This window comes from Medicago sativa, chromosome 8 (genome assembly GCF_051527215.1).
Source record: "Medicago sativa cultivar Bolivia chromosome 8, Bolivia_mono, whole genome shotgun sequence".
Lineage (NCBI taxonomy): Eukaryota > Viridiplantae > Streptophyta > Magnoliopsida > Fabales > Fabaceae > Medicago > Medicago sativa.
Genome location: NC_140756.1, coordinates 59,170,452 through 59,183,356, shown reverse-complemented (window position 1 = coordinate 59,183,356; position 12,905 = coordinate 59,170,452). Strand labels below are relative to the sequence as shown.

Sequence of the window (12,905 nt, the reverse complement as noted above, 5' to 3'; positions counted from 1 at the left end):
TTACCTAATAAAGAAACATTAAGTTCACTCATTCTACGCACTCCTAAACAATCATTACTATGATGTTAATAAACTTATTCTAATGTATCCAATGAATTTTGTGAGATTACCCTCCTCCTCCCTACTTAAAGAATGAAATAATGTAAACATGGAAGAATGACAAGGCATATTTGAGTGAATTTGGTTGACGATACATTAATAAGTTGTGATTCTTCGACCAAAGACCATATTCCGAATCCATTCAAATAGAGGAAGCCAAAGCAATTCTACGTTGGTTACCGTCAATTGCAAGTTCAAGATGTTTAAATGACACATGACCAAATTTATAGTTAAGAATATATGACACATCTTCCAAACAATAATTTGACACATTTATACAAACGAACAAAACAAGCTTTTGAGGAATTTGACTTTAAGACAAGACATCAACTCAAAAAGAATCAAATTGGCCTATGTAGCCCTAATGTTGACTCAACTTTTCCCTCACGCAATCAAACTCATCTACAAATTGTAAGTGAGAGATCCTAAATTGAGTGTCTTCCCTAGTCTCAAAACTTTTGAACAAGTTTATGTTAACTGAAGTGTTCAACACAATATTCAAACATTCAACTGCTATCAAGAACAAAAATGGTGAAACACAATCTCCTTATCTAAAACTCCTACTAAATTTAAACTCTATTGTTGGGCTACCAATGACAAGAACTCATGCAAATACTAAGCTAATGCATTTGATAATATACTTCTTCCACATTTCTAGAAACAAACATCTTCACCATAATTTCATTTAATAATAATCATTCAACTGAATCATAAGTTTTTTTTTTAAAAGTCACCTTAAAGAGAATAAGATTAATGTCCACTACCTAATTTTTCAATTAACATGCCTCCAAAATTTAACCCCCTTTCATAAATGCCGATTAGGTTTCTGAAATAACCTTATTAATGACTTTCTTCAATCTTATCTCTGAAACCTTTGCTAAGACTTTATATGTGCGTCCCACCAAAAAAATAGGCCGACAATCAAACAATTTTTGCTTAGGGAAATGTTAACTTGTGCCTTTGGGGCATAAGTTAAGAAACCAAATGTAGAAGGATTTTCTTGAATTTTCTTGAAACTTGTACCTTCAATGTCTTAAAAGTTGCAAAAGTTATATTTTCAATATAAAATTTATTTTTAAATTCTATTTTAAGCTCCTTAACTTGTGCCCTAAGGGCACAAGTTAACATGACCCTTTTGCTTATTATCAACTTTAGGAATCAACACAATGAAAGTGAAACTTCTACCTTTTACCAACTTGCCATTAGCATGAAATTCATTCAATTAGTCAAAATTAAAGTATCAAACACAACTTTTATATGGTACTTAAGTTGAGCATCGATGATAAATATTGCCTCTCATAATCAATCATATACACTCTCTACTCACTCACATTGGGGTTTCGACATATGATGAAACAAGTTGAAATTTCTTCATCCTTTGAATTCCGTGAACCCTTATTTTCTTAGCAAAATTTCACTTTTCCCTGTTTTGGGGGGCCTCAATAGATTTTGGAGAACCTTATGCACAGAAATGTGCTCAAAGAGGATCACAATATTGCACTTTGTCTTTTGTTTTTATCAATTTAATTTAATAATGTGTACAACTAAAATGTTGTCTAGTGCATAATCATGTAAAAATGGAATGCTGCAATCAGTGGGCTGAGAATATAGTTTTTCATAAAACCCTCTTGGAAGTACAATATATATTGTTTTATTTTCTCGTTCACTTTTAATTCTTTACCATGAAATTTTCACTTTCATTATAATAACCAAAAAAATTAAATAAAATAGGAGATTGGAAGAAATAATCGAAGGAGTGTCTTTCTGACAAAAAATCTTGGCCCGTGAAGATGACACGTGATCATATAAGCTGTTATAGTAGACTCACTCACGTGGATTTACATTTTGCAATTTTTTTAGTACCAAATCTTGATTTATCATTTTACTAATATTTTTATTTTATTTTAAGGAAAATGTTTAACTAGTTTCCAAGAGACACAATTAAAAGTGTAAAAAAATATTATTTTCGATGCAAAACTTACCTTTTTGTTTTTGGTTTTTTCAACTAATGTCCCAAAAACATTAATTAGGATGACATTTTTTTAATGCATCATTTGTGGAAAGGAAGCAAGCAGCTGGAATATGTGATAAATATCATACATACATCCTTTAAAAATTCTCTATCCTTTAAATAAAAAGGATAGAGAATTTAAGTTGCTTGAATTAAATAAAAATTCTCGTTGTTACACAGTAATCGTTTAAGTCAAATCCGACGATTCACATTATATATTCGTTAAAATGATCTCTATTCTTTAAAATTTACTTGTTAATATAATTCACTTTAGTTTGATAAAAAAAGTATAATTGTTGATATTCTTTTATACCTTTTACATGTGTTTTTTTTAAGCTAAATTAGTCCACCTAAATTGACACAGGAACCTTTTACATGTGTTACCAAAGGCCACATGTTATTTTGGAAGAATTTTTTATGAGGTAAGGTAGAAATGCAAATTTGATTAGTGATTTAGGATGAACTTTACATATAATTTATTAATTGCATAATTTTAAGTTGTAGTTAATGTGAGGAGAAAGGTCAACCATTTATGTAAACCATAATAGATTTACAATAATTTTTAAGACAAGTTAGATAATCCATCGAGAATAAACTATAAACACAAATGATATTTGAAAAGTTCACGTATGTAGTCGGAATTTTAGATTACGTAAACAAACTTTCAAAATGCCAAAAATAAAAGTTCATTGTATATGGAGTATATAATTTCATTACGTGATACGAATATGCTAGCTGTATAATTTACAAAAAGCAAGTATGAATAAAACAAGGTTAATATTTTGGAAGTGTTTATTTCAGAACGAAGTCTTTGCAGAAATTAGAAAAAACTTGTAAATAGCATAATGCATTAATGTCATATTTTCTTTCTACATAAAGCAAATTAATTGTTACCAATTTAAATTTCTTAAAATGTACAAATTTATACATGAAAGAAAAACCATATTTTCATAAACTCTTCTAAATAGCATAATGCATTAATGTCATAGTTTATTTTTGAGCTCATGCACATGGTATCTTCATTTCCTTGTGTTTCTGGAAATCACATAAACTACTATAATAGATAGGATTGGCCTAAGAGTGGGACTATATATAGACCTTTGTGTTTTAAGTGAGAGAACGATAGATTAAACATTTTACTAGCATGTGAGGTTTCATTATTTCTTAAAATAAGTTAATGACTAATATTAGAGTTGTCCTATAATAAGTTAATGACATAATACTAGAGTTGTCCTATGTGAGTGAGACTAAAAACAAACTTTAAGATAGACCCTTGTGCTTGATAAACAAAACCTTTTGCTAGCATGTGAGTTTTCTTTTTCTTAAAAATAAATAAATCACTAATATTAAATAATAAATAAGCTTAAAGTCATTTGCCTAAATCCTAGGCTTGCACTGATTGTACAATCAAGTATTTATTTATTGAATAAGCTCATCAATTGTACATCCAAAATCCCTTGTACCATAGTCCTCATAAAAATTTAGGCACTTGCAAGAATCCCAAAAATTTATTAAAGAAAAAACACAATTTTTTTACTAACCCAAAACAATTAAGATTTTTAACATGTAGTTACCTAAAAATATTCCGACGACTTAGCCCATTTAGGTCAAATATAAAACCAATCCTCAAATCTACAATGAAATATCTAATTTCTTTTTAAAAAAAAGGTTGAATGACCTCCTAAATAGGTGAATTCTCGAATCAAATCCGAATTCTCCCAAATCAAAAATATATTTTGATGGTGTACACCACATTTTGAAAAACTAAGGAAGTTGGAAAAGACAGCAGGTAGATTTGGCCTCTATACTCAACCAATAAAATAAATAAATAAAAAGTGAGTACAGTAAAAATATAATAGTAGCCCCCAACTGTCTCTTAGTTTGGTCACATGTAATGACTTTGGATATGTGGCAACAAGAGAATAGCAGCCCCACTTTTGGTCACTAAACAAAATTCTAACCAAAATTCACAAAAAAGTAAAAACTCTAGTTAATAAAAGATGAGAGGATGAAAGAGAATGAAATCATCAATGCTTGGCATTATCAAGAATATTGTAGTGTTTTTACATACACAATTATTATTATTAGTCTTCAAACAAAAAACAAAGTTCTATCCTTATATAAACACATAACCGTCACTTGGTTTTTTAGCAACACAACACAAACAACCTCTCTATTTCTCTTTTCTTTCCCTCTCTCATTCATTTCCACATAAACTACTCAAAATGTGTCATTTGAGCTTAAAGGGTTTCACATATATGTTTCTCATTGCAATTCTTATTTGGTCTTCAAATTTTGAAGAGTGCATTGCAAGAAGAGGAAAACATTGGAGGCAAAATAGAGAAGAGATAGCTTCTTTGTTGAAGAAGAAAGGAAAGAATCATGGCAATGGACACAATCATAATGGTGGAGGATCAAAATCAAAGTCTCCTCCACCACAAAAAAGTACTCCTTCACTCTCACCACCACTACCTCCTCCACAAGAAGAAGTTACACCTTCTACTCCTCCACCACAAACTTACATTGGTGGGTCCTCTACCACTTTCAATGTGCTAGATTTTGGAGCTAAAGGAGATGGAAGAAGTGATGATACAAAGGTAAATTAAAACATGAATTTTATTATAATCACCAATTGTTTAAGGTAAACAACGATTCAATCTGATAAAATTATCGATGTATCGTTTAACTTGTTGAATTGTCTAGTTCAGTTCGATTTTTAAAATTGTCTAGTTCAGTTCGATTTTTAAAACATTGCATATTTTCCTTACAAATTTACTTGTAGGACTAAAATTAAACTACTAATGGAGAAAAGTGGCACAATTATAATCATGTTTTTATTATCATTAATCTTCAAAATTAAACTATCATTACAAGATTATATTATTATGGTTATGAATTTTTGTTTTCTGTTTTGCTAGTGCCGTCCGTGTTTGAAATATTTTGTTTCCTTCCAACATGCAATCATTTGGGTTCAGCTACCATAGTTTATGGTAAAATTATATGTCATTAGGAGCATAAATAATTTGTTATCTCTCTTTTTTATGTTTGGAATGTAGCTCTCGTGTTGGTAAAATATATGCCGTCAAATAAAGTTCACAAGGACATTGATTGAAAGCTAAGTAGTGAGAAATACAATAACTGAGAAAAAAAATATACTAGAACAAACCAAAGATGTGGGCCCTACTTGATAAATGATTCTAGTTAAGACAGTTAGGTCACGATTCCAACAGTAATTTAATTTCTATAACACACTCATATGTGCACTTTGTTTGTCTCATATCAACAATAAGATTTGAAGTATTTTCTCTCTCATAATATTTGTTACTTTAAAACATTAATAAAACATTATTTATTGTATTTTAATGTATCTAATTAATCCACTAATTATTTTATGAGTAAGAATATTTTTGTCAATGAACCTCATTCTATCATAGAAATTAGTATCGTTGACGATCTTCATAGTAAGTGTGCATAACCCTAAACAATACTTGATATAACACGGTGGAGGTGTAAACTTAGCTTGTGTTTGGTTATCCGGTGGGCCACCTCTGCCTCACGTTTGCAACTCATTTCACCGTTAATTTATAAAGCTGCTATTTGTAACTTCTCTCTCAACGCTACTTTCTACCATGATTTTGCCTTTCATCAAACCCACACTTACTTATCTTCCAAGTGAACTTCATATCAATCCGACCTCTATTCCATGAGGGGTTCGAAAGGTATAATAAATGCCATGATAAATTATTTAATATTCACATGATTACTTGAACAAAATACATTTCTTTATGATTTAATATTGATAACTTATGAATCAAGAAAAATATTTTTTTTTGAGGGAGAATCAAGAAAAATATTGATGACTTATGATTAACTTGTATAATTTCATATGGTGGAAATTGGTACTGTGATTGAAGTAGTTTAACTTGTTTTCCATTTTTTGGTTGAAATGAAAATGCAGGCATTTGAAGCCACATGGGGTGCAGCATGTAAAGTAGAGGCATCAACCATGCTCATTCCAGCAGATTACACCTTCTACGTGGGACCCATTGTTTTTTCGGGCCCATACTGTAAACCCAGAATCGTTTTCCAGGTAACTTTTTTTTTACATGAGAGAAGGGTGCAGCTATCAACACCTCCATATTTACTACTACACCAAGGTGTTGGTAGTCATATTTTGGACGTGTATTTTTTTCAGGTAGATGGAACCATTATTGCACCAACAAACTCCAATGCTTGGGGCAGAGGACTATTACAGTGGCTGGACTTTACAAAACTGGTTGGATTTACTATTCAAGGAAATGGCATTATTGATGGAAGAGGCTCAGTATGGTGGCAAGACACTCAGTATAATGATCCTTTAGATGATGAAGAAAAACTCTTGGTACCTTTAAACAACACAATTGTGAGCCCACCAATGCCGGTAATTTTCATTTTCACTATGTGATTTCGTGGATTTTTCTCGTCGAAAGCGAGCAATTCATTTTAGAGTATAAACAAGTAATATCAACCATTATTAGTAAAATGACATTGATACTGACACGTAGACACTAGTAATAATTTAAGATAGTAGAAGTGATGGAATGAAACCACATGTGTCAGTGTCATGTCAATATTAGACACTGACACATGTTGGACACCAGACACGTCTTTAAAATAGTCAAAACCTATTTTAACATAGCAATTTTGTTGTCACATTAAGCTAATCATTTATACCTTTGCAATTGTACTAGATTGAAAGTTCACTGGGAGGAAAAATGCCAAGCATCAAACCAACTGTGAGTAACATTTTAAACCTTTTTCAACACCAAAATTGATTTATGTTTAGGAGATTTAGGAACATAATGAAACTAATACATGTTTCTTTAACAGGCAATAAGGTTCTATGGAAGTATTAATCCAACAGTCACAGGCATAAAAATTCAAAATAGTCCACAATGCCATCTCAAGTTTGACAACTGTAATGGAGTCTTGGTCCATGATGTGACCATATCATCGCCTGGTGATAGTCCTAACACCGACGGAATTCACTTACAGAACTCGAGAGATGTATTGATATACAAAAGCACTATGGCTTGCGGTAATATTTCAATTACGGATAAATTATTGCACATTTCGATTTATCGAAACAACAGTTGGTAACTAGTCCATGCAGAACTCCATGTTTTGAACTTTTCTTAACTGTTATGCAGGAGATGATTGTATTTCCATACAAACTGGATGCACAAACGTATACGTACACAATGTCGACTGTGGACCAGGGCATGGAATCAGCATCGGAGGTCTAGGAAAGGATAATACTAGAGCATGTGTCTCAAACATCACTGTCAGGGATGTCAACATGCATAACACAATGAATGGTGTTAGAATCAAAACATGGCAGGTAAAAAAGATTCCTAAGCTCAATGTTATCCGACAAAATATCTGTTCCACAAGTTGATCAGAAAATTTGATTTCAAGATCATTTTCTTAATGCCAAATAATTATGATTCAATCAAATGCTGCAAAGCTCTCATTCAATCCAAATACCTTCATCAAATTGAATGAAAAATTTGATCTCTAACAAATTAAGTAAACATTTATGCAGGGTGGATCAGGTTCAGTCCAAGGAGTACTATTCTCAAACATACAAGTTTCACAGGTTCAAGTTCCGATAATAATCGATCAATTCTACTGCGATAAAAGAAACTGCAAAAATCAAACAGCAGCTGTGGCTCTCACAGGAATCAACTATGAAGGTATAAAGGGGACATACACAGTTAAGCCGGTTCACTTTGCATGCAGTGATAGCTTGCCTTGTATAGATGTTTCTTTAACAAGTGTCGAGTTACAACCAGTTCAAGATAAATACCATCTTTATGATCCATTCTGTTGGGAGACATATGGTGAACTGAAAACTACTACTGTTCCACCTATTGATTGTCTACAAATCGGGAAACCACCGAACAATCGGATTCAAACAGCTCATGATTTATGTTGATCATGGAATTTTAGCTAGTTAGATAAACTATTATGTATATTATTATATATAAGTCTTGTTTAATAGGAAATTTTCTTCATTAGTGTATACTGGCCCTGCAATTAGCAAGAGGTCAATAATAGTGTGATTATAGGGAGATTTGTTAGCTATGGTATTGTTTAAGTGTGAGGTATGTTTATACGAGTGATAGCATATATAATGGAAATATTGTACTTAAATTTAATACAATTTGGGATTTGAGGTATCAAAATAGCATACTGTAATGAAGACTATATAGAAAATGAGACATTCCTGCATCAACCACATTAGATAGATGTTCAATACTCGGTATAAATGCGCTGCACAAATTCAATAGGCATACGCCAAATATGGAGAACTTCAAGTTTCTCTAAGTGTTGGATGCGAGTCGGTATATTCTCTAGTCTTACATCCAAGGTCTCTAGGTTCTGGAGAGCCAATGGATTTTGGGACTTCACCTACATCTGCACACCTGAAGCTTAAATACTTCAAGTGGATCAAATTTCCAACTTTTCTGAAACATTCCACAAAGGACCAGATTCATAATCAATAACCTTCAACAACCTATAATTTTTAGGGATTCTCCTCACAAAGTGTATATTTGATTCCTTATTTTAAAAACAAATAATGACCAAACATGTGAGCTTTCAACACGCACCGTAAAATCATCAGAGGTGATTGTTATTGATAGGCGCCGAATTATTCCACTTAAGGATGACTGTCCATTTTCTCTAATATGCTTGCAAAAATTGAAATGCTCATTTTTCCCAAGGATCATATCGTGTATTAGATCACGAACAAGACAACCTTTAACTTTATTCTTCGGCAACTTCTTCCAAAGTCTTTTCCCCTTTCCTCTTTCACAAACCCTTCAGCTATCCACTGTCGAATTAGTCTCTTTGATTTAACTTTATAATCTTCTGGATATATTCCAAAATACAACAAGCATGACTTGAGATAGTAAGGCAAATCATTGTAACTTAAACTTAAAGTTTCTTTCTCCCCTGTTAATTGTGTATCTTTATTTAGCTCTAAACTTAAATTATCATTAAATCTACACCACTCATAGAAACAATTGCCAATGGTAAACCCTTGAATTTTTTTACAATTTCATAAGCTATATCAATGAGCTCTTTTGGACAACACCCACCATAGTCAAATCAGAATGCCATATTATTAAACAACTCCAAAGATTATTTTTCAGTTAAAGGTTAAAGCTCAAGCACTTCAATGAAAGAGGATTTTTTACAAGACAACACAACATTTAGGTTACTTGTTGTGATAAAATATCTTTTTATCACCTCCACCAAAGAATGTAGACAAAAGGACCAACACAAACCTCTCCAAAGAAAAAAAGAAAAAAAAAAAAAAAGAGACCAACACAAAGTAAGTGCAAACACTTTGCTTTAGCTTTATAGCCTTAGCTTTAGTGAATAGTGGGCACCAAAGCAAAAAATGATTTTAGAGGAAACAAATCATTAGCTCAGTAGAAAGTTCACAGAGCTTTTTTACTAAAATAGTTTGGCCGAATAACAAAAGGTGTGTGAATACTGAATAGATTGACTCCAAGTCAATCAAATACCTTATCTTTTGTTTTATATCTTGCACACATTACTGAGAAAATTACAGCTTTTTCAAACATGAATCCCACAAATAATGATAACCGATTGAAAGCTGCAGCTCAAGCAGGTGATATAGATCTTCTCTACACAGTGATTCAAGATGATCCATCCATTTTGGAGCGTATAGATTTAATACCATTTGTTGAAACTCCTTTACATATTGCTGCATCTATGGGTCATCTCCCATTTGCCACCGAAATTATGAATTTAAAACCTTCATTTGCATGGAAGCTAAACCCGCAAGGATCCAGCCCCATCCATCTCGCTATGCAAAAAAACCAAAAACGTATGGTGTATCGCTTTGTGAACATTAATAAAGACCTTGTTAGAGTTAAAGGAAGAGAATGCTTTACTCCTCTTCATTATGCAAGTCAAATCGGTGAGGTTGATCTTTTAACTAAATTTCTCTTTTCGTGTCCGGAATCTATTGAATACTTGACCATAAGAGGTGAGACTGCGCTGCATATTGCTGTTAAGTACGAACAATATGAGGCCCTTAAAGTACTTGTTAGCTGGCTCAAAAAAAATAAACGGCGAGGCGCTCAAAAGCTGGAAAATGGAATATTAAACAAGAGGGACGATGCAGGCAACACCATTTTGCATATTTCAGCCCTAAGGAGTGAGCTGCAGGTAATCCTATTCAATAAATAAAATCACATGTCTCCTTTATATATTTCTTTTTTTTCTCTATCATGACCCAAAATTCAAATCGTGACCGACGCACGAACTAAAACATCCTAGTCCGACAAGCATATTGACAAAACTTGACAACTATCATTAATCAATTTTGAACTTGATTTTCACTTCCAAATATGACATTTACTGAAATTTTGACGGAGTATCTTTTGTATTTTTAACATTTTCCAAAAATAAAAACCATGTTTATAAACTTGTGTCATCTGACAGAATCTCAAAATGACATATCTCGGTGTTTGTACAACTCAAAATAAAACATGACTAGACTATCAATAGTTGCAGATACACAACCATCCAATTTATACACAGAGGAAAACTACCAAAAGAGTGACTCATAGATCTTTAACTCTAATAGAAGTTTTCTACGCAGTTGACTTTGAATCTAAAAAGAAATAGAAGATGAAGGGGTAAGTCACAAAGACTTGGTGAGGAGACAACAACCATCACCCACTAGAAGGGAAACACACAAGGACACGAATAGTTATATTTTTCAAATCTAATCCTCAATCAAGTGTACCATGATAATTCGCAAATTTGCACACTTTATCCAATCAAATAAGATTATTTCAAAATTCAAATGTTGTAAAGAGGTGAAAACAAAATCAACAAATTAAAAGGAAATATAGAATCGGTATAATTAGAAGGATTCAAAATAATGAACTTCAACGAAAATATATAAATCTAACTTTAGTGAAAATGAAATACAATGATAAAACCAAGATCTAGCTTCAACTTGTTGATATCTCTTTCCTCCAAAGAGTGACCTCCCTTAGTAGTAACTTCATTTAACAGATAGTTCTTTTCCCTCGACTCAGAAAACACAATAAATCTCTCAATTGCAGAGTTTATATGTCTCGTTGATCATCCTAATGACATCCTTTTCCATAGGGGTGACTCCATCTAACGGGTAACTCCCCCTAATCGTAATCAAATAATAGGTGCATCGTGGTCGTCATTATTATAACGTGGTTTTTCGAAACGTATGCCAAAATATGTAACATAAAAAATGATTTGAAAGTCTACTACTTTATAAATATCCGTAAATCTTCCATCAAAAGAAAAAACATCAGTAAATCCAAATCCAAATTGTAAACATATAAATATCAAAATTTTCCAAAAAAACTCATCTCAAAATCATGCTTTACGACACATCAAAACTAGTGCCAAAATACATGTAATCAAATCTCAATTTCAAATCCACTAATTTATAAATCATAAGTGAATTCAATTAGAGTATATATTAATATCAATGACTTAAAATAATAACGATGCCGAGAAAAAAATTGTTTAAAGGTTGTGTTCGCCATTTTGATAAGTATTAATTATAACATAGAAAATAATCAAAATATCAATAACAACGATAATTAAAATAAGTGATAATGATTGTCAATTTAAAAATGTTTTATTTCACTTATAAATTGTGTATTTAACTCCAAGAGTTCCAATGAGTAACTTTCATGGTATGGGTATCCTTCTCTTTCATTAAGCACCAACCCTAACTCAAAATCCTACTTGGTAGCACAGGCACTTCAATTGTTGGTAGAGACAAATATAAATTTGAACTCAATGAACTTGGAGAGAAAAACAGCATTGGACATAGCAAGCACTCCAGAGATCAAGAGTATATTAGAAGTCGCTGATGCTCCCACACTTGCACATAAGCTCAAGTCATCAAAGACCAGAATTAGAGGTAATATGTCAACTTATTTAAGGATTAGAGCAAATATGACAGAGGAGAAGCGTAACACTTGGTTGATAGTTGCGACTCTTGTTGCAACTGCGATCTATCAATCAGGATTGAGTCCCCCTGGTGGAATTTATCAGGTTAGTGCTGGTGATGACAATAATGGTGTGAACATTTTCTCAAATTCTACTATTTCTTCTACTCCAAGAAATGTTGGGAAATCGGTCTTGTCAGGATATGAATTCTCTTTGTTTTTATTTGTAAATATGTATTCCTTTACGGTATCAGTTATAGCTATATATTTTATGATACCAAGGGGAATAATGGGATTTCTAGTGGCTTCTCCAATGGGATGGTTTACCGCTAGTTATTTATTTTATATGTGGAGGATATCCCCTACACAAGTCAATTCCGTGATTTTACTCATCGTTTTTGGTTCATTTTTGTTTGTCATGGTGGTTCACGTCATTATGTCAGTGTACGTAATAGCATTTAAACCCATAAATGCTCAGATAAATTTAATAGATGATAGTTAAAGCAAGCATTGTTGCTTGCAACTCAATTTGTAATTGGAAAATGCTAGACTTAGCAGATTGTGATTCAATGTATTAATTATTTTAATTATCATATTATGTATTTTATTGAATGCACGTTGTTTGAAAGAAAATTGATTACTCCTATCCTTAATTTTGTGTATTATAAATGGAGAGGATCTGAACCCTTTTTGAAAGAATGTTAGAACAACAAGAAAAAACGAAAAAAATCTTGAGTCTTTGTATGAGATTCTTAGTTGTTACA

At 32.1% G+C, this 12,905-nt stretch overlaps 2 protein-coding genes across 3 annotated transcripts; both read left to right on the top strand.

Moving 5' to 3' along the window:
• The first annotated feature begins 4,259 nt into the window (after positions 1 to 4,259).
• On the top strand, positions 4,260 to 8,337 carry LOC146900009 (polygalacturonase At1g48100-like). 2 transcript variants are annotated; one of them, XM_085732284.1, is made up of 7 exons: positions 4,260 to 4,707; positions 6,069 to 6,200; positions 6,306 to 6,530; positions 6,841 to 6,885; positions 6,980 to 7,187; positions 7,300 to 7,490; positions 7,695 to 8,337. In XM_085732284.1, the coding sequence occupies exons 1-7, from the start codon at positions 4,336 to 4,338 to the stop codon at positions 8,085 to 8,087; spliced, it is 1,566 nt and encodes a 521-aa protein (XP_085588410.1). In that variant the 5' UTR covers positions 4,260 to 4,335; the 3' UTR covers positions 8,088 to 8,337. The 2 variants fall into 2 exon arrangements, with proteins under 2 accessions (XP_085588410.1, XP_085588412.1); XM_085732286.1 differs by lacking the exon at positions 7,300 to 7,490 and having other exon boundaries at positions 6,980 to 7,156.
• A 1,267-nt stretch (positions 8,338 to 9,604) lies between these two features.
• Positions 9,605 to 12,753, top strand: LOC146900008 (ankyrin repeat-containing protein BDA1-like). Its single transcript, XM_085732283.1, has 2 exons — positions 9,605 to 10,357; positions 11,948 to 12,753. The coding sequence occupies exons 1-2, from the start codon at positions 9,746 to 9,748 to the stop codon at positions 12,641 to 12,643; spliced, it is 1,308 nt and encodes a 435-aa protein (XP_085588409.1). The 5' UTR covers positions 9,605 to 9,745; the 3' UTR covers positions 12,644 to 12,753.
• Positions 12,754 to 12,905: the final 152 nt, after the last annotated feature.

Coding starts and splice junctions, on each gene's coding strand:
- LOC146900009 (XM_085732284.1), top strand. CDS start 4,336: ATGTGTCATTTGAGCTTAAAGGGTTTCACATATATGTTTCTCATTGCA. Junction 6,886..6,979: donor TGCCAAGCATCAAACCAACT/GTGAGTAACATT, acceptor TTTCTTTAACAG/GCAATAAGGTTCTATGGAAG. Junction 7,491..7,694: donor TTAGAATCAAAACATGGCAG/GTAAAAAAGATT, acceptor ACATTTATGCAG/GGTGGATCAGGTTCAGTCCA.
- LOC146900008 (XM_085732283.1), top strand. CDS start 9,746: ATGAATCCCACAAATAATGATAACCGATTGAAAGCTGCAGCTCAAGCA. Junction 10,358..11,947: donor CCCTAAGGAGTGAGCTGCAG/GTAATCCTATTC, acceptor TTGGTAGCACAG/GCACTTCAATTGTTGGTAGA.